The 22907-nt window shown below is 44.9% G+C and overlaps 1 protein-coding gene across 1 annotated transcript in view; it reads right to left on the reverse strand.

Annotated features, from left to right (window-relative positions):
• Positions 1-22335, reverse strand: part of dok4 (docking protein 4) — a 42569-nt gene extending 20234 nt beyond the window's left edge. Inside the window, exons 1-2 of the mRNA XM_040161467.2 lie at positions 21866-22335; positions 107-550 (exon numbers count right to left, since the gene is read on the reverse strand). Of these exons, the coding sequence (XP_040017401.1) occupies positions 107-172 (66 nt within the window). The 5' untranslated portion in view covers positions 173-550; positions 21866-22335. The remainder of the gene's footprint in view (positions 1-106; positions 551-21865) is intronic.
• Between the last annotated feature and the right edge of the window lie 572 nt (positions 22336-22907).

Here is a 22907-nt window from a genome sequence, read left to right on the forward strand (position 1 = left end):
TGCACTGTGGGAATAGAAACAGATCAAAGGCGCCTTTGAAAACACGTTTTTCAAGTCCGGCGTTTTGCGCTGGCAGGGATCAAACACGACACGAGCTCGCACTCACCCCCAGCTTGCGGCTGCGCATGCGTACGTAGCCTTGCTTGACGATGTCGTTGAAGTTGGAGGCCATCTTCGGGTGGAGGGTAACCTGCCGGCCGTCGCCGTGGCGACCATCCAGATGCTTCTTTCCTGGCTTTGCCCACCTCGCTGCCGGCCCCTCAGTCCCCTGCTCCGTCCGCTCTCTTCCAATCCCTCAGGGCTTTGCCCGCGTTCCTCCCTCCGGCACTTCCTGTTTCTATCTGTCCTCAACTCTGTCTCTCCCCCTTTCCACGCATGTCTTCACATCTTTCCCACCCTCCTTGTTTCATTTCCTCCCGTTTGCCCTTCCGTTTCCTTGTTTCTCTCCTTCTTTGCCGCTTGCTCTGCTTGCTTGTCCTTTTTCCCTTTCCTCTATCCTTCGTTCATTCACTCTTCACCAGGTCGGTCCTCCCTCCCATTATTAGGATCTCTAAGAAATGTACAGACAGACAGACAGAGAGAGAGAGAGAGGCACATGTGATTATTTATGTATATATTATTCATTGAAGAGAGAGGAGTACAACATTATGTCCATTATTCATGCGGGTGGCACACACCATTATTGAGGGCACGAGGGCAATGGGCGGCGTTGCCGGTGGCCTTTCTTTGTTTGAGTCTGTCTGAGTAATTGAGCACATGGGTGAGCTTGTGCATGTGTGTGCAATGCTCCACCGAGGAGATCACAGGAGGCAGCATCCATTAGCTGGTCTGCCTAGGAAATACAAATGAATGAGGTTGAAGCTGCTCTCTAATCAGAGCCCGTTTACCCATCATGCTGCGCTGTTTACGCCCTGCTTCTAGCTAAAAAGCGTTTAAACACCCGGATGTCTTCACCCCGCGACGCCGTCCAAGATGCAAGGATCTGTTGCCCTTAGTTGTGGTTATCCATTTATCCGTTTATAAAGCTCTACCCTTTTTTGTGTAAACAAACTAATTGTGTGATGCGACTTCTCAAAAAACTTTTATGCCACCTTATTTTAACTCGGAACTGCTCAGCCTGTTTCAAGCGTGCGTTTTTTCATTCCACACGAAGTAGGAAGAATAGAGCACCACAGACTGCAACCGCTGGGATTTTGGACACGGCGGTCTAAACAAAAAGGAGTTTGCTTCTATCACGGCCTGAGATTCTTTTGGAAGTAAATACACTCCTTCCACATGAGGACGGAGCGCTGTGAGCACGTAGGAGTGAGGAGTCGGCGACGGGCTCGACCCAGAGCCGCAGACACACATCTCCCCTCCGGAGAGCGAGGCCACTCGCAGTCCTCACTGACTCAGTTGCCGTATAATGAAGCTGATATACAAGAGGTGACGTGACATTTACAGCCATCTGTGTGTGCTCGCGTGTGTGTGTGTGTGTGTGTGTGGGGCAGACATTTCCCATAGGGCTCAGTGGTAAATCTCCCTGACGACAGCGGAACAGAGACATTAAACTTTAACAAGAGGATCATTAATACACACACACACACACAGGCGCACGCACGCACAAACACAGACAAACCCGCAGAAGGCTGGCAGAAGACGTGCAGCGGCTTATCCTAATGGAAATGTTGGTTTAGCTAAGTGGCTCAGGCACAGAGACTATTTAACAAACACATGGATCCGGACTAAATGGGAGAGCACACACACTCGTGCAAATACACACACAGATGTCAATGACTAGAACTAACATGTACGTATGAATGTGTAAATACAACTATAGTATGTTTGTCCTAGAGCGGTGCAATTACACCACCGTATATGACATTTCTGCTCAGGACACAGTGTGCTCAAGGTGTCCCACTCATGCAATATTATATGAATAAGTCATTTCCATTTGTGGCCGTTGGTTTATTCAGCATAAGTCCTTGAGCACACTGTGAGAAGAGGCCTCTGCTTAGCCTCACTCTTAATTCTTACCACTGGGTACAAAGGATAGAGGACTTTGTCATAATCTCAAATAGTCATTTTAAAGCTGCTCTTATCTATATTTTCATGTCAATAATGGATCAAGTGGTCGCGGGGAGAATAATCATTAAACTCAGGTCTGCAGGGATTTTCACTCTGTGGCTCCTGTTTCCTCCTTCAGTTATTATCTGAGGACTAATGTGGCCTTCAGGTAATCTTTGTCTTTCCCCTTCTGGGACACTGAGGAAACATGGCTGACTCTGTGAGGAGGACCCGCCTATGCAGATATGCAGAACTCATTCAACAGAAATACCACGATTCTTATTTTGAAAAGATTATCTTCTAATAAAAAAGTAGTTAGGGAGATTTCTGCAATAGATGCCATTAAATCCTACACACTAGCACGTCTCTCAGCTTATTGCTTTGCTTTAACAGCCTGCGACTGTTGTGGCCTGGACACACAAATCAACTTTTTTTTTCCACCAGCAGCATGTAACCAATTTTGTAAAAAGCTCCAATAAACCTATTGTATACCAGCTAAGCGGCAGCCAGCAGATGGATGCAGTTAGTGACTGTCTGGTACACGGCGTGGAACATAAATAGTGGAATGAAGAAGCTAGATGTATTTCTAGGAGTCGGAGACCAATAGCTGTTGGTTAACACATTCGTTAAAGTGAGTCACATGGTGGGTTTCCATACACATTGTTTAATGCACACGCAAATATTTGTTTCCTTCCCCAATAAACCAATATTAAGGTTCATGATTGTAGTGTAGACAATTAGACAACAACGACATAAATCCAAACAGGAAGCTGTTTTTAAAATTTGGATGAAAATGTATTGTTAAATCCAGATTTAAATGCTTCTACGGTGACACAGAGCAGGACAAACTCCTGCTGTCCTCCTTTAGGGTGGGACATCTTGCATCGCTTTAAATTTAATTTGCTGTTGGTCAAAACACGTGACAGATGCCGCTGCGAGGGAGGACGTCCCAGGGGCGACAGATCGCCGCATGGCAGGGGATGATGTTTATTTAATAGAGGATCTGAGCACATCATGAACCACTGCTGTTCTCTGTCCGAAAAGACCGTGACGCACCAACACTTTAATTAGAGAGAGACACAAACCTGACAGGCCACTCGCCACGTCTCCAAACATCCAATGGCACAGAGTGCTGCCATTTCATCCGAGGTAGAGTGTGCAGAGAGCCTATCAACCAGAAAACAGCGTGGCCTCGCACAGTTAATGTTGCCAGCTACAGTTTTACTATCGTTTCCTACAGGTGGAACTTTGACCTCCAGCAGCTTAATGCCTTAACAATTTTATTCAAACACTGAACGTCCCGAACCACACGGAGCAGCGATGCGGGAGGAAGGGGACGATCCTCACACGAGCTCTTGATTTCCTTTTCCATTTGGATGGCTCGGGGGGGTTATGAGCTCTTGAAACCAGCCGACTGCTTTTCATATTATTAAGTACTCTTATTCCCGCTCGTGCGTCCCATGCGGAACGCAACGATCCACTGACTGCGGTTTCATAACTCAGCTTTGATGATATGCTATTAAGTTCGATGAATTGAAACCAATGAGCTTCATTGTCGGGAGTAAGAGAGTCACGTTGAGGAAGTCAGGATGGACACCGGATGGATTCAGAGCCCTTTGCCCCCAAAGGCCCTTCCTAGGTATCGAGTATATTGACCACATTGAGTCCTAAATATTTTGGAGCTGCCAGTATTGAAAAGAGTTCAAGCACTAACGTGTTATGTTTCCTATTGCACATTTGCACTGTAGAAGAGCTTTTTATTTCGTTTGTATTGCGCTACAACTGTCACCAGTATACAATATTTCAGACTCAATTTCAGGGGTTCCATCTCTAAATCAATCCATATTGTGTTGACTTGAATTTTACTTTTCTTTTTCTAAATCAGAATTATTATTCTATATTGCACATCCCCTCCATGTATGCTATTGTGGCAACGTATTCTAATCTTTTATTTGTTTTCATTTCTACATTTTATGTTTTGAAACATGATGCCAACATCTTGCGCACAGGAATGGAAAATGATATTTCCCTTTGATAAAATTGATATCATCACTGGTGTCTGTGGACTTCCTTACTAAGAACTGCGAGCTCTGGAGCAGAAAGCAAACAGCTGCAGGGTAAGTTAGAGGTTGGCCGTGCGTCATTTGTGCGTGGTGGGCGGTGTGGGCGGGGCCTCGGGCTGCAGCCACAAACAGAAAAACAAGCGAAGGGGACAAATGAGAGACTTACTCTTTATTCACACTCTTAAGTGAGCATTTTGACACACAACTCCTGGCACCATATTCAGTCATAAAGAGGAAGGTCGGGAGGGATTGAATCATAAAACAGCAAAAAGAAAAAAAGAAGAAAAAAAAAACTGCCTTTGCTGTGTCTTTAATTACTTTTAAATGAGCTTCAATCGCATCATCAGATTTAACGGGTTAGTCATTCATCTGGTTGAATAGTGATCAGTTATTGAAAACACACACACACACACACACACACACACACACACACACACACACACAAAGGCATCTTATCAAAGCGAGATCTGACTCATAACAAGGACACCAAATTGATTGGCTGATGGCCCCCATTGATCCTGCGTCGTCTCTTCCTGTGTGTGTTTACATTTGTGTGTGTGCGATGACCCTGAATCAATGGCGTGTTCACAGTCTACCCCCACCCCCCCCTTCGCATCCCGCACTCTACATCACATCCTCGCCACGGCTGCAACGCCTCTCCTCCACGCCGCCAAGAAGCCTCTCGTATCAGATGAACTGTGACGGAGATGTTGTTTCATGAGGATTGAGTACGGCGACGGTACACAGCTGAGCCGCACATCATATCAACACGCAACTACTGTGCCTCCTGCAAATTGCTACAAATAAACATGTCTATGTGCGTGTATGTGTGTTCTTCTGATTGTGTGGGTGGTGTGACCTTTATCCTCTCTTCAATATCAGGTTGACACTTTTGAACATCAAAGATCACATCTGGTCAGCATCACATCTGGACACACGCACACAAACACACACCACTAATACGCTTACTGCCAGTTCCACACAGACACACGCGGACATCCCAGTGAGCCGCAAGGGACACGCACATACAGTCAGACACACAGCCACCTGTCTCTCTCCGGCCTCCCGCCCGCAGAGAAGTGACTCATGAAATCAGTCAGGCAATCAGCCCCTATCCCCCCACGGCCGTCTCTTCTTCCATCTCCACTTTTCTCCTCCTTCATTCTTCTAAGAGCCTGTATGACAATGGACGGCACGAAAACCTGTGGCTTCGTTTACTGTTGGTTTACATGTATTACTTACGTTTTAGTGCAATTTACGATCTTAAGGACATTTTGGTAACACTCCATGTTACACCTGCAGCACTAAAATTGAAAATGACAATCAACAAATTGATGTAGCCAGGTTGTTCTCCGCAGCGGTCATCCTTTCATTCCAACGTACCCAGTCGGACACACACACACACACACACACACGAACACACACACACACACACACACACCCTTCTAATAATTAAGCTTTCTCAAATATTAGACCTGCAGTTTTATTGATTTGCATCCAATGGTCCAATTTCAGAGTGCAGCACACAGACACATCATCCAACAATCCAACCCATAGATGCACGGACAGTCAGACAAAACAACAATAACAACAATAAAAACAACGCCAGAGAAATTGCATAAAATCAATGGGGCATCTCTCTTAGGGGTGGATTGTGTTCCCAGTTTAGTGCACGTGAGGCGGCTCGGTCGATGAGCACGTGACCGGCGCGCAGCGTCCACCAGAAATCGGTGGAGAAGGGTTCACTTTAAGGGGAGACATGTGATGAGGGATTGATTCGTGTCTACCCACTTTCACACCATCTCCCCCAATCGTTCTGTGTGTGTGCGTGTGTGTATGTGTGTGTGTATGTGTGTGTGTGTGTGTGTGTGTGTGTGTGTGTGTGTGTGTGTGTGTGTGTGTGTGCAGATGCTTAATAAACACATGGCCATCCTCTTCCTACAAAACTGCTTTCCGCAGATGATGTTTTCTTACTCATTCACACTCCATCACATTAATATTTGTAAGAAAAATTCATGAAAGTCACTTCCATTTATAGAGGGTTGTTTGCATTTAAGGGGAGACACAAAGATTTATTATTTATTTACTTCCTTTGACGACTCCATTGGCAGTTTGATTGACGATTCTGACATCTTTAACATGGTCAAATGTAGCCAAACAGTTGGAATAAAACGTTGTCAGCAATTACATATATATGTTTTATGTCCTCATTACTGAGAAAAAGAATGAGCCAGGCAGCGTCTGAACTCTGGACTGATTTGGATGTGTGTGCCAGTCAACCGAGGAGTCGATATCATTAATGCTGGCTGTTACAGAGCAGTCAGAATTGATTGTAAAGACCAGTGCAAGCTGGTGTTTACTTTCAAAGAAGTTTATTTCTCTGTTTTACTTTCCTGGTAGATCTCAGGACAATTTCAACTATTAATATTGCAAGCATTATTGATTGATCGGCATGAGTGAAACTGTATCCAATTTTGCTGGGATTTCTCATTTTGATTAAATTTAAATTGTTCCAAGGATGATAAAAGGTTATTGATTTCCTCGATCATTCTCTACGTCAAGGCTTCCTTTAAGCCGCATGCTTCACTATGCCGAATATTCTTTCATGTGTAAAACAAAACGTAAGGGCTAAAAATGATGAAATCCAGCGTTCTGATTGGTTGAGGGCTACATTATTCAGCGATAATGTACAGTTGCTGTTCACATTGAGCGCTCCGTATCACTGCGCACTCAAAGTAACAGGTTAGCTTTTGCGCGACGGTTAGCTGACATTTTAGCTTTTAGCTCGGTGGCGATCCCTGAAAAAACTCAGAAATCCCACAAATGATCGTTTTCGGGCAATGCGAGCTTTCACAATGTGAATAAATGAGATGAAGTGTGGGACCCGATGCAGTTTATGTGCACGTACGGGGAATATTTTTTCTCTAGACTACTGAAATGAGATACACAACATTTGGTGGCTACAACTATTTTGTGCTAAAAGGCTATTTACTTACTATTTATCATTTCGCTGGTAACCGTATTGTAAAAGCAATAAGGTACTTGAGGCAGTACTTTATCTTCGATACTACGCTGCGCGTCGGGCCTAACAACACCCCCGAACTGTTACATTATTGGACGATAAAGTATAGCTCGTACCTTATTGCTTTTATATATTATATTTTAAAGGCATGTTGAACTAAACCAAGGCAAAATGACAACGTATGCCGATCCGAAACAATTAGGTTGCATGCAATTACTTGTTTTATGAAAAAAAACATGGTTTGAGAGTCGTTGGTTACCTTTGATCCTCCCAGTTGATACTTAAGTCCAGGTGAATATTTGTGCCCACCAGACTGACAGTAATTGATATGGAATTATGACATTGAGAAGATAAAGCACAACTTGTAATACAGAGCAGGATTAGATGGTCAGAAGAGTAATAGAAACACTGGCCATGTCTGGGTAGTTCTGCCTCGCTGGGAAACACAGGGCTTCCTGCACATGCTGGACCGATAAAATCATTATGGCTAATGTGTTAGCAAAAAGTTGCTTATTTACACCGATAAATTATAAATCAACTTCAGCAGTTTTTTTTGCTGCATGTCTATTCATTCTGTTAAACCTGCTATTAATACACAGTTTCAGGTAAAGATAATGAATAATAAATATTATATTGTTATAAATTTTCTGTTAAATAGAAGACAGCCAGTAGATGATTAGCTTAGCTTAGTTTAGTATAAACACTGGGGGCAGACAGACTGCTTGCCTCTGTCCAAGGCAAAATAAAGTATTCTGAATCATAATCCCGCCACTAATTACGTTAGTTAACAATAAACTGGTAACTAGTGAGCTCTAGAGGTGTTGGTGGGTGGAATATGTTACTTTTGGTGTTTCCTCCTATTTGCAGGCCTCATAGTGGCTTACCAGACCTTCCATTTAAAGTGGGCATAAGTTAGTAGTAGCAGTAAATAGCATTATTCCTCTCAGAAGGATACTATAGTTCATTACCAGGGAGAATCATCTGTGAAAACAAGTTTTTGCAGTGATTGAAATTGCTTTTTTATCTTTTTTGATTCGCGAGAACAGACAATGATAAATTACTAAAAGAAAAATGAAGGAAGCAATGATACAAAGAACAAGGGGAGAAAACAAAAAGTGTGGGAGTTTGGGATGAAACGGAGCATTTCCGATGCTCATCTCTCCCCCTCTCCCTCCCCCTCTCTCTCTCACACACACCCTCATGGCTCTCCCAGTCCGCCCCAAGGCTAACACTTGGGAAAGCGTCAGTCTGTCTGCTCATAACTATCTGTCACAGATAACAGTGGGGATAAACACACACACGCACGCACACAGACACACAAACTCACTCTCCCACGCTCACCCACAAACACGTCCCCGGACAGCTGGGCCACAGACAGACATGACGCTCCGTCTCCGGCCCCGTATCAGATGCACTGCAAACACACGCGCTCACAGCCACAAACACTCGCGGGTATCTTGCACGTCATTTGCTCACAACCTTCTGTAACATTTGGATACACTCATGTTAAAATGAAAAGAGGCGAGCGGAGCATTTTGACGACGACGACAACAACAACACCAAAAAGTCCTTCATCTGAAAGCAGCACAGAGAGAACCGAGGCGATGACCCCAGGTGGCCAAGTTTGAGTCGCCGAGTTAAATGCGGACGCCGCGTGAGTTTATGTCATGGAGTGAGAAGACATTAAAGAGCGCAGTCGTGCAGCAACAGAGTAAAGCCACTGTAACAGCAAACTGCCAATTATGCTCATTTCACAGCTCTTCCTGACTGCGCTCGCTCTGCAACGGGTGAGGCGACCACTAAGAAGGAACAATAACCTTGCTGAGGATCTGGTGCCATCAACAGGTCCAAATTGTGTTTGTCCAAAGCCTTTGGCCGTTCTCGTGAGCCTTAACTGCACAATTATATATCGTCGTAAACCAGCGTCAGCATTCAGCTCAAAGAAGGGCCTAGTTTTCTGGTTTCAGAGAGTATTCTTTCTTCAGCGGTAATGTGATTGTAGAGCGAAGAAAATGTGTTGACTATCACCTCATCGGTCTGAGTGGTCATCTCTCCAAATTGAAACGCCGTGTGCCACGGTGGTCCTGCAGTAACGTTAGACATCTATGCACATTTCTCCACTTAATTGTACAAGACCACATCCTCACTCCAGTGAGTTATGAAGACCGTGTATCCGTCCGGCCTCTTCCAAGTCCACAAAGAGCACTGGGATGAAGGCTGCGTCCTGGGCCGGACGAAACCAACAACATGCATGTTGGGTAAAATAAGAGACACTGATGGAGCAGTGGTTACAGACGTTACCATTTCAAGTTAAACAACAATAGCCTGTTGGGTTTGCATCATTGTATGTTGGTACTTTTGGGAAAATCTGTCACGTAAAGGTTGATTGCGTTAAATCCTGTAGCAACTCCAATTTAGCAAACCCCAGCAATGGGGTGGGGGGGGTCTGATCCCATGGGACAGCCCCAAAGTCCCGCCGGATTAGCAAAGTTTATTTTGCTGCTGTTTCACAGGCTACGATCCGCACCAGCTCCTGGCGCCTGTGTTTATCTGCCTGAATTGAGCGGCTCCACAATAGAGTGACACATAGAGTGTCCGAAGCAGGCACATTCAAAATGGGCTCCCTCACTGGTTTGTGGACTGCTGTTATGGAGCATAAATTTTGGCACTTTGGTCGTTGACTTTTTGCAATCAGTTAACTGGAGGAGTGAAGTGGTGAAGTCATATACTATATTGTAGGTTGCTTTGGATGAAAGCGTCAGCTAAATGTAAATGTCTACTTCTCTGGTAGCAGCAGCGACATGCCAATCACAGTAAAGCATATCCGCGTTATGGTCTATTCGGCTAACGGACCATCATAAAAGAACATCGCTGCATTGAAGAAGACTTGAAACTAGTGACTGAGATCATAAACTCACCTTAACAATGTTTACTGAATAGGTATTACAGTTAACACACAATTTTACCTCAAGTTTTTTCTTGTGTGGGTCTTCAGCTTCAGCTGTAAACTTCAACCGTATCCATCTAGAGAAATATCAATGCGCAGCTATTAATTAAAAAGAAGCAGCTGGCGTTAGATGGACTGGACAAACAATCAGGGATGAGCCTGATTCCTTAACTGAAATGAAAGTTGAGGAACTATTTCTTATTCAGCTTCTTAAATTGCAGGATAATTGAATTGCGTCAAATCCGCAATGAACATTGTAGAAATGTAACTGTATCTGTATTGTTGTATTTAATCATGGCCCACGAATCCAAACGCATTTCACCTCGTCAAAGAGCGAGACACAGACGCGGCCTTATGACTAAGTGCTGCATTAAACCCGCTAAGTGCACCGCCAATGCCAAAACCACAGAGAGCGTCATTAATGCAGCCTCATCTAAAGGTGCAAAACAGGCATGAAGAACGAATATAGCTTCATAAAAGCAAAACCCTAATTGTGAAAAAGGCATTGAGAAGTATCCAAGAGAAATAAAATGGAGCCATTTCCGCAGTACAACACCTAATTATTGTGAATTACTATTCTATAAAATGTACCCCGACCAATTTCTTCCCTCCGGCTGGTCGTGGACACAGAAAGACAAAACAGGAGCTAACTTGGCAGACTCTTTCATCTCTGTACGCACACACACACACACACACACACACATGTGCATGCATGCATACATACACACATGCAGGGCACAGTGGGTAGCACTCAATCCTTGGCAATTTATACTGTTTGGTGAGGGCTTTCAAAGTTCAAGGCAAGAGCAAGGCAGCATTGGAGGCGGGGCCTGTTCACTCCAATGGAAGTTGCTCATTTAAAGCAAAAGAGACTTGTGAGTATAATCCGACCACATCATCGGGGTGTCCTCCACCTCCGTGGGGCCCAAGCTTCAGCCTCGGTATCGGGCTCAACCTCTCTGTCTCAACGTAAGAATCCCTCCCAAGTGTGTCGCTCCACCCCAGCAGCACGCGTATGAACGAGGGAAGGGACGAAGGACGAGAGAAAGCAAGGAAGAGCACCGGAAAGGAAGGATGGGAAGGAAGTAAAGGGCACTAGTGAACCAACACCATCTGCCAATGCTGGAACGAGCCACTGAGCTGTCAACAGATATTAGAGAGACTGGCTCCTGTCAAGTGTGCGCGTCTGGGTTTCTTTTTGTTAAACACGGAGACACTAAGAAAAGTTGAATTTGAACTGACTTAATTAGAAATGGTAAAAAGGCTGCCACCTAACACGTACACAATAGGAGTACTTTCTAAATCACACACACACACACACACACGCAGACGCACACAAGCCTAGTAGAGATCAAAGGAAAGAACAGAGGCTCCCGCTGTGTGTGTCTGTCTATCTACATCGGTCTGTCTCCACCTCGCTCACCCACACACACGCGTGCGTTCACCAGTAATCTCCACGGTACCAGCAGCAGGACTCGGGTGCTCGGTGATTAAACCGCAGGCCTCCGGGTGACAGTTGTGAGTCCGCCTCCTCAGGGACACAGATCGGCGTTTTAGAGCAAAAAGAAAGGCTGTTGGCTGTAATTGCGGGCAAAGTTGACCCCCTCACCCCCCTCCCTCCCCCACTGTCCCCACGCAGTCTCCGTCCTTCTTTCAGTTACTTTTCAACAGTTTCGTACAAAAACATTTTAATTATTAAGGAGGTCTGCATTGATTTTGACACCAAGCCAGTTGTCGCGCTCGGCCTCTCTCTCAGTTTCAATTTTAATCACGTGACGCTGTATTGGCACGAGGCAGGGACTCCATGAATTTGGAGAACAAGGTGGGTAGAACAGAGACCACATCTTAAATCATTACAATGGTGCTGTAACCTGTGAGGGCTGGGCACATTATTTTCACAATAAAACAATCTTCCAATATAAATTTGAGATATCTCCACTATTACTGTCATTCACTAGCGGCCAAATTGCTTCAAGCTTCACAAACCCCCAAGAAATCAATTCAATATCAGAACTGCATCACTTTGGTCTGATAATAAACGTTTCTAAAGTCTGGGAGAGCAGAATGATTGCTGTCTGCTTCAAGCCCATTTTCACCATAGTTTGCCAAAATAGACATGAAACTAAAGCTTGGGACCATAAACTCATGTTTACTGTGTTTCCCGAGGAAATCAATCAAGTGAGAAATGAAAATTGAGGACTTGTTCTCTTCAAGGTCTCTAAAGCGAGCTAAAAAGATGGTGGCCGACCCCTCTCACCCCGGACAAAACCTGTTTGTGCCCCATCCATCTGGCAGGAGGCTGAGGTCCATCAGGACTAAGACCTCCCGCCACAGTTTCTTCTCATCAACAGAGCCCGGTCCCCCACTGACTGACTCTGACGTTCCACCATTTTTTTAAAATTTATTTTTAATTTTTAACTTTATTCACTTATTTTATACTAACCCATAGCCTTATTCTACTAACCCATTGCATTAGCATTTTATTTTATTTTATTACTTGTGCACTGCTGTCTTGTTGTCTATTGTCTGTTTTGTGTCTACTGTCGCGCACCAACCGCCAAGACAAATTCCTTGTATGTTTGACATATTTTGGCAATAAATGTTTCCTGATTCCTGATCCTGATTCCTAGCGAAACCACTCGCAACTTAAAGAATATTTGCCCAAACCACAGTAATGCCCACACAGTTCCTCTCCAATGCAGTCCTCTATGCTAAACGAAGCTAAGCTCCACAATGCTAATACTGTTGTCGACAGTCACTTATCTCCTCATCTGCCTCGCTAAAGAAAAACAAGCATGTTTCGCAAAATGTCTGAGCGTTCTTTCGATTCCGCTCCTTATCTGTGGTCACGTTGCAACACAGAGTCAGACACATGGGCAGCAGCTGCTTTATCACCTGGCTCATCAGCAACACGGTTGTAGGACTATAACAGGCCCATTATGCTGTTACCACTCAGCATGTGATTCCTCATCATGGTAATGTAATAATTAAAGGAGCATTGTGTAGGATTTATGGGCATCTGTTAGCAGGCATGGAATATAGTTTTTAAAACACGATCCCCTGATACTAAGATTGTATTTCTTACCTTAGCTTTACTCACACACTAAAAAAAAAAGATAATATCTTGAACTAAAAAAATACAACTGGGTGGCTTTAGGAAGGACCCTACCGCCATTATAAGACAGAGCAACGGATGCTGTAAGAGAGACTACAAGGTTGGATCAAAGTAGCTCACTCTGGACTCAGGACACGACTGTTCATGTCCCGGGGGGAGCGATTCAACGATTTCTACCGTAGGTTGATATACTTTATAACTACAGTTACATAAAACACACTTATTGTAGATAACATACTTATATCTCCTGTCACAACCTCACCAGAGACATCATGCAAACGGAAAAACTCACATGCAACACCTGACATGTCCAGAACCGACAGCACTGAGGTACCTGAAGGCCCGCCGCATGAAGCGCGCTATCCTACACCAAAACTCACGAAAGCAGATGAATACCAGGATAATTATTCCAAGGAGTTTTTCAGCAAACAGCACAGGCGCTGGGAGGACTCACGCACACACACACACGGCACAACTTCCTTCCACTCTTCGTAACTGTCAAAAGTGTGACGGCCCATGACACACAAGCGCTGACGGTAATCACCCTGATGTTTCGGGGCTTGGAGCGGCAGGGTGAAACAAACAGAATTCAGCTGGGCATGACGCCAATGCACACGCACGCCTCTCCACACAGACACGGAGAAGCACCGAGGAAACGGCCTAATGAGCAGGATGCTGCGTTGCGTTGGTACGTTCGCTTCTAATACGATCAGCGCCGTCTACCTTACACCATTGCGCATGGCGCCGGATCTGTAGGCCTCCCAATCAGCCCTTAAGGTGACAACTGGCCTCTCGCTTACCTTCAGAGATCCGCTAAAGGCTTCTGTAAGGTGTCTCCTTCTTAGCTTTTATCAAATAACTTCAATATTTAGTCAGTGGGTTTCTGTTTCAGCAGCTCAATCATCCTGAATGTTAAATCATAGTTATATTGTCATATGTCATATTTTTTTCCCCTTATGTGAAGCCTTTGTATCACTTTTTTCATTATTGCGACTGCGTTCTCATTGTGGCTCCCGCCGGTACCGAGCGGCAGTGTTTGGCAAACATTAGCTACAGGTCCCCCCTCAACGCGTCTTCCTATCACACTTAGTTTAGGGAGCCAGCGAGGATTTCTTTTAAAGAATACGTCCGCAGCCACAGAGCTGGTCACACTGCATTATAACATCCATTAAATCATTACTCATTGTAATGCTAACTAATCTGCCTGCTGCACCATATTCTTATGGTTTGCTATTGGTAATTTGCCGTGTTACCATTGTGTATCATGTGAAATGACACAACAGTTAAAAAAATTAACTAAAAATTGTGTTTCCATCAACTTGTTTGGAGAGAATAAACTTGGATTCAGTTATTTGCATTGGTGTGGAGAGGTAGAGGTCACGAACCAGATATATTTCCATCCATAGAATGATAGAAAAATGAAGAGGAGACTTCCATAAATCCAATTTTTTGGCCGAGTGGGCCGAAGATGAGCTTTGAGAAGAAGCCCAGAATGAGAACGACTGATCAGTTTCCACAATCCACATTTCTCATGAAATCTTTTTCGACAAAGAAAAAACACACTTCTTGAGCAAGTTTTATCAAATTTTCCATTGACACGATACGTGCAGGTTTTGCACACAGATGAATGGAAACACAGTTAGTGACTGAATCATTCAGTGGCATTAGTTTTGCTTTATATGCCTCATGTAGTGGCAGGATTTGACGTGGTTGTAATGAAGTTGTATTATAGTTTAATATAACATACGCCACTCGGTTTGTCTCTCTTAGAGTAGAGGATGCGCCGCTCTCTCTCTCTCTCTCTAATGAGGAAGTTTATATTCACAAAAAAGCCAATCTTTAATGCCAGCACAAATAGTTGTGTACTACACATGTAGCCTGTATCCCAGATAGGGCAACACATTGCTTTTATTTCTAGTTAAAAAAGCAAGGTTTATGAGTCTTGCCGTTGTGTCCCTTTTAATTCCTCCATGCACACTTATTCAATTGATAAATGTTACAACAGCCCATTTGGCAGCATCGTCGGTGTCCTCTTGAGGAACTGCTCTTTAGAAGCTTTTTTATTTTTATTGAACTATCCCCAAACAGTGAAATAAAATATCAATCCTAGTCTGCCTACTTTTGATGCATCTAAGTGCATCTAATAGAAACTGCATACGACTTCCGGACTAATCATTCAGATCGATGTCACTTCCAAAAGCCAAAGTGTGTATATATATATATATATATATATATATATATATATATATATATTTGTCTGTGTGAAACGGAGATCTGGTGGATCCCCGTTCCAGCTGGTGGCAGCTGAAGAGGTCTGGTCAAAAAACGGCTATTAATATTTTAGTGGCCCAGAACTGTTTGATCGGCTGTCACGCATGTTCTATGTGACATCTTAGACGTGCACACCAACACACACACACTATCGCTTTCCAGCCGACAACTGCTGTCAAGACTTTTCTAACAATAGATACACAAACATGAAAGAAGCATTTCTGTGTGACTCGTAATTGTTCAGTATTACTGCCATGATGCGTCACAGGCTCAAACAACTAATTCAACCACTGCTTTTATAGTAGATGGATTATTTTACTGTCGTTTATTTTGACTTAATCCCAAATACACCGACCTGCTGCCGGCTTCTATTGGAGAAATATTCACTAAAAATTGCAGTGGCCACCTGTTTTAGTGCATTACAGAGCATTTTCTTTTTAATAATAAACTACATACAGTATGTGCAAACCATTTTCCTAGGATCACGTCTTCAGAGGAACCGGTCGGTTGGAGCTGATAGCCACGGAACAGAGGAGTTCAACGCACGGTTGACCTTGACGCTGTCCTACTGTCACAAAGGATCTCACAAACCTTTTAGTATTCACGCTCAATCTACACAAAGCAAACGTGGGACGCACCCTCGTGTCCCAAAGACAGCATCAGTTGTGTACATACACAACAGGCAGCTTGTATTGAGATCCACTTCACGTCGGGGTGATAGCGGCCCTTCCATGATGTAACCACGCAGGCGTGAAGCAAGCTATTTATTTAAATACAATTAATTAAGCCTGGCAAGAGACATTCCAAATCCCATTTTGTATTAATAAATAATAATGTTCATAGTAAAATCGTCTTGGGCTGTCCACGGCAAGGTGGCCATGGAGCAGCGGTTGCTATGGGTTGGAACGGCAGCTATTATGTGGTATTTTTCATCACGCGCTAGAGGTAAATTAATTCTTTCTATTAATTTGACCGTTTGGGCATTGGGTTCATTTGTCACATCACTGCTCTTTCATGGCTGCTTTTTACGCGAGCCTCTTTGCCATTTTTTGTACCGCCCACCGTCAGCTTGCGCTTTACTTTTGTTGGTAGGCGGAGCTCTGGTGTTTGGCGTGGCGAGGAGGATGTTCCGCTTCGCTGTCTGAATTTAGTTTGCCAACTGCTCTGGAAAAAGGTTCCACCAAGAGAAGAACATCGACAGAACAAGGATTGGAGAAGGATTAAAGTGAATGTCGCTGTAATTAAATGGAATGAGAGTAGAACAGACGTTGACGTGGTCATTTGAGTGGTTCAAAGGAAAAGGTCACTGAGCCGTGTGCATTGATCGTAAGGATAAATGAGTTATCCCGCCCCATGGTCATAGTCCTCTGCGCTGCAAAGGGTACAGAAACCAACCGGGGATTATTATTGACTATTGTAGCTCAAGACACTACCGAAGGGATCCGGTCGCTTTGTGTGAGAAAAGAAAACCAGGCTGAAACGTGGCCAGAAACAAATGATGGGATGGTGTCACGAAAGGAGGAGGAGGAGGAGGAGAGAGGACCAGCGAGGAAGGGGGGCGACGAGGGCCGCCGTCTTCTCCTTCCTCCTCCGGAGGTTTGAGCCGCTGTGATGTGGAAAGGACCGGTCTGACCAAACTGCGGGAGAGACACAGACAGAGAGGGACAAAGAGAGAGAGTCCAGCCTGCACTCTGTCATTTACAGATGTGGAATGTGGCCGTCAGTTGGCCCTGAGCAATAATTACAGGCCATCCCTCTCTGTCTCTCTCTCCCTCTGTCTCTCTCTCTCTCTCTCTTGCTGTCAAGGCCAATCAAACAGAACCCGAGTGCACCCACAATCCTTTGCACCGAGTCCTCAGATGCAGAAAAGCAGGCAGTACCCATGATTTACAAACAAAACTCTGATGTTATGCACCAACCGCCAAGTCAAATTCCTTCCTGACATATTTTGGTAATAAATGTTCCTGATTCCTGAAAAATACACACACACACACACACACACACACACACACACACACACACACACACACACACACACACACACACACACACACACACACACACACAGTGATGCCGGCACTCCAGCTGCTGCACTTGAGGCCCCCTGTGCTGATTATGATCCATTCACACAAACCCCCAAACTCATCCATTTCATTAAGTTGCTGAGCTTGTTAACGTGATGAGGACAGCAACAAACAAGCAGTGAGGGAGACGTGACGTCGCCACAAACTGCAAACGTCAGGTTGAAACGCCGGACAGCCGCTGCACGAATTCCCTGAACCAGTCGCTCGTCACGGTAAAGTGACGTCGGTATGAGACGACCCTGAGCAGGAGGATGAAGACCTCGAGATGACAGCTCAGACGGACGTATTGAGCAAAACCCTTGAGTTGAGAGGATTCTGTCACAAAAAACTAATGTCCCTTATCTACAGTATTTCCTACTTCCTTCAAAGCGACGGTCCAGAAACCGGTAACGTGATGCTGAGAACGTCCACTTCTTATACTGTATGCAGTCTACTGAGGATCCTCACCGATCTAATTATTGCTGACATATTGAAACGTTGCTGCAACAAAACCCAAATGGGAGAGAAACGCAAGTAGATCGACGATCAACATATTGGAGGTCAAACTAAATGGTTCCACGAGCAATCAATTAATCAATGTGTCCATCCAGTTGAAGTAGAATGACAATTACACAATTGAAAAATAATATGTTGAACAAAGCTGAAAATAACAGGCATTTAAAGTGAAACAACTACACTTCAAACATCAATGTCAAAAGGGAAAAAAGACGCGACTAAGCTGTGAGGACAGAGCACACACGAGGCCAGTTAATACTGTCACGGTTTGGGTTTGTTTGTTTGACTATTAAAGTCCTTTTTTTGTTCCCGATCGTGACAAATACAACGTGTCAAAAAAATATTGACGGACAGTTAAAAAGGAGCTGTCGCCAAGTCCGTTCTGAGGACAGCACAGTTACAATAATAATAATAGCAACCAGTGTCACTTCACCACATCAGCCAACCAACCAATCAGCCAACGGATGTTAGAATAAAATACTTTCATTTATTTGATTGATAGAAGATAAATCATCCAGGAGTCCTCTGCTTTCGGTGTAGGTTGAGAGTTTCTCAGTCAACCTGTCATGTTCATGCCCCCCGGGGGACCTACCGCATGTGCATACTGCTGTGACAGCTGACGTATGGCGCCCACAGAGTGCTGGGCGATGACATACTGACCTCTGTCATTTGACTGTTCATCACAACCGTTCCCTCGTCTGCTGCGCTCTCCTCGTCCATCCCGCAGAAGTCCAAATGCACACAGACCGACTTTTTCCCCACCAACGAAAGCTCGGGAGCTGAGCAGAAGCTGATGGGAGAGGACGCGACCAAATCGCCGCAAAACACGCAGCTCTGGCTAGACGGGAGCTGTGCACATGTCAACACAAGTCAAACGTCGTAGACCAGAGCTCCCGTCTGAAACCCTAATTGTCACTTTGTCGGTGTGTAAAAACAGGCTGCGGGGCTGTAATGTGCCGGGATGACAGTGTGGAGGACGACACTCGCGCACACACACACACACACACACCGGTAATGACGGGCAGGTGACTCAGCGCAGCAGCCACATTCTTTGGGATTTTTGGACAAAGCGGTTGTTTTGGTGTGAGCGCTCCAATGACGCAAAGGCGAGCGGATTACCTCGGGCCACCGAGGAGCCGGGCCGTCTCTCTGGGACGCCGAAGGAGCGCCTGTGAGCTCGTGGATCCCATTTCCACGCATCAAAAGACAGGTCGGATGTTGGCCATCAACAACTCCGCCTCCCGGCCGCACCCGCCGAGCTACCAACTCAAAACTCACCTGGACACCGATCAAACGCACGCAATATTTCAATCCGGAGAGACATTTCATCAAAGGGCAGAAAACCCCCAAAAGGGAAAGTGGCGACTACCTCCTGCTTTCCTCGGATGACAAGGTCCTAATCCTGCTTGACCTGTGAAACCACCGACCGCTCCGTCATTGGCAAAGACTTTTTTTCTTTCAAAACATGAAACTTCTCTAAATGACACATGCAAAATCCCATGGAATAACAATACCAAAATATCTTTTTATGTGTAAAATAATGATACTGAAAAAGATTTTTTTTTTTTACTGTTGCCCCAAATTGAGAGAATAAATGAAAACCTCTCTTTAAAACGTTTTTCTTTTTTATTCTGAAACGAGATTCAATTCAATTTTGCTGCAAATGTTTCTTTTTCATCCTTACCGTGAAACACGTTGTGCACTGTATTTTTCCATATTGCTCCGTTCATTCAGCCAGCAAGTTTCTCTCAAACAAGAATAAATTGTAGGTAACATTTACTGACTAATGGACTTTTTAGAAAAACAGGCCTCGACAGAACTGTATTGATGTTTTATTTATTTTGAGGGGGGGTAAACCTGGGTTCACTAAACGGAAATTCGATTTGAATTGTGAAATTGAGCTTTCCTTAATTTCAAATTTGTATGTGGCTCATTTTAAGCCTAGTTTTGCTAAACTCTGCTTGGAGTAAATTCAGATTAAATCTCCCCCTTTTTGTGCAGCCCAGCCTGTAGTCTCTCTCTCTCTCTCTCTCTCTCTCTCTCTCTCTTCAAGGCAACATAAATGCTGGTTGAGAGCCTGAGCCAATGGAGCAGCTGTCAAAGCAAATTAGAGCAGAACCCCCCTCCCCCCCCCCCCCGGCTCATCCTCCTCTGTCCTTCCCCCCCTCACCTTTTTCTCTTTCTCTTCCCAGCCTTCCTTTGCGCCTGCTCACTACCCTAACCCTACCTTAATCCTCCCCTCCGCCCCCTCTCCCCCCATCTCCTCCGTCCCTCCCTCCATCTCCCCACTGTCTTCCCGTCTCTCTTCATTCACCCGGAGACTGAGACACAAACACTCCGGAATGCAAATAAGGAAAGAGATGCGTGAGCATCACTCAGGAGACGCGGGTGAAATGTTCTGCATGCACACACTTGAAAAGCTTCACCACGCATGTGTGTTCATAGATTACACACAGGACCACTGATCTGATGTGTGTGTGTGTGTGTGTGTGTGTGTGTGTGTGTGTGTGTGTGTGTGTGTGTGTGTGTGCGTTCCCATGGGATTCAGGCAACAGAGGTTTCTGTTCCCACATACGCACAATACAACTATCCTCACCATATGTGTAACCCGGCCGTTATCCAACGCCCTCATGTGCCTCGGATGGTATCAGTGTTGGACAACTAATCTGTCATGCTGGATGCTCCCGACTCCCCGTGATCAAACTCCTTGCAGGGACGCAAGCGGCACTGAAAAAGCCTTTCATCAGAACCAGCGGTTCTTCTCGGGGGGTTAGGGATTATACCATCGGATCACAAAATGAGCACTGAAATGGGAACGCTGTTCTGTGCTGCAGCCAAACCAAACCAATTAACACTGGTGAATTTGTTCAGTGACGACCAGACCAATGAACTGCTGCCAGTGAATCGCCTACATGCTGAGGGAAGACAGGCCACCGGGGGTCGTTGCAACAGCATCGTTTCCTCCCAACGAAACAGTTAAGGCGATGGGGGGATGCTACTTCAACCTGATGTCATTAAGAGTATCAGTGTGACACTGACGCGCTGTTGGAATGGAATTGGAAAGCATATTACTTTGGATACTTTCAGCTTGACAGACACTCGCTGCATCCCTCTAAAATGAGTCTGTATCACAGCTGGAAGCAAAGGGAAGGAATAAGGCGTCGTGGTGTGAAGCCTTTGCTGTTAAAATAAACAGTGGGAGAAAATATTGTATATATTATCGCTGAGGCTCCAACAAAGATGTGTTGTATCATAGTGTAGGTTTACAATAACCAATCAATTGTTTGGTTAATAAAACATTTCAGGATGATATCTTAACACCAGCCACAGTCAAAAAACAGTGAGATGCTGTTTTCAGAATTATTAAGAAATTCAGAAATATCACTATGATATTAAATATTAAAAACAACTAGATTTTAAAAGTTTATCAATTCCTTGTCAATAACAATGAATAATGATATTAATCAACTTAATTATTTGGCCCCTTTGCCTCAAAAACATTTGAATCAATCACTGATAATGTGATTTTGTTGATAATACCATCATGCTAAATAGTCATTTCTAGATGTAATATTCATCCAGTATTAAGATAATTGAGCGGCAAAACCATTAAGAAACTTGTGGGCTGAAGAAAGCTCACTGGTGGGATGTGGTCTTTCAGTGCATCATTACCGAAAACTTTCACAGCAATAGTTCAGTGAATTTATTAACACAATAACAAAGGTGGAGTAAGGTCGCAGCTTTGTGATGATACCATGTAATTACCGCTGGGCATCGCAGAGAAACCCACCAGCTCGTACTTCAGCCCTGCGACCTCCTTACCTGGATGACAGCTGGCACCGTCGGGGAGATCCGGCGCGGCGGCGCAGGCACCGTGAGGAGCGTGCGGGGCGTGCGGGGCGGGCGCGGTCCCGGTGTTCTGGCGGGTGTCTCCGCCTCGGCTGACTCACCTCCCCGCTGCGGCGGCTACTCCGGCTCCGGTCAGCCTCCCTTCAGCTGCAGCAGACGCCACAGTAAATCCAACCCGGAGCGCAAAGGTTAACCCGCTGGCCGTCGGATGTGTCTGGGAACGCACGCACGCACGGGCCGGTTGGTTCGGGGTGGCCGGTCTGGAACGCAGCGGCGGCGCAGACGCAGGCTCGCCGCTCGCTCCTCTCTCGGTCCTCTCCTCCCCGCGCGTATGTGCCTGCGATGCTGTGCCGCGCGGTGCCGTTCCGCTCCGTGCTGTGCTGGAGCGACAGGAGCGCGACAGGACACACAAAACACGCCCCGCCGGGCCGCCACGCTCCGACAGGACCCGCCTTCTACCGTAATACTCAGTGGAAAGCCTCCGTCCAAAAGACGCAACTACTGCCAGGTTCAAGGTTGCGTTTACAGGCAGCAGCAAGCCCATCAATGAATAATAACAAGCACAATAGACACAAAATAACAATCAACACAGATCGTTATATAAAGCAGGTAATACATTTAAAACTTTGTATGGCCGCCATCCTAACAGCACCTTTGGTAAATAGCTGAAATGGGTTTATGGCCAATGCAGTGGTGTCAAAATAGACAAAAGGTCCAAACTAAATTCAACCTCTCACCTTTGCAACCTCTCACAACATTGCAAATCAATGCATGAATTTTCATGTGGAAAGTTTCCGATCCGTAGATGTACTGTGTGTCACAAGGACATCACAAATTAATAATACTATAATTATCATAAATGAAATAACTTGTTTTTGGTCCAAATTAGTACATGAAGTTATAATGTGGGATTTGTTTCAATCAGTGGACGGTTTGCCTCCTTTTAAACTTTCCCATTTTATAAAAAAAAGTCATTTTAAATCATTCTATGAATATAATAAGAAAAAATGAGATC

The sequence above is a fragment of the Gasterosteus aculeatus genome, chromosome 12 (assembly GCF_964276395.1).
Source record: "Gasterosteus aculeatus chromosome 12, fGasAcu3.hap1.1, whole genome shotgun sequence".
NCBI lineage: Eukaryota > Metazoa > Chordata > Actinopteri > Perciformes > Gasterosteidae > Gasterosteus > Gasterosteus aculeatus.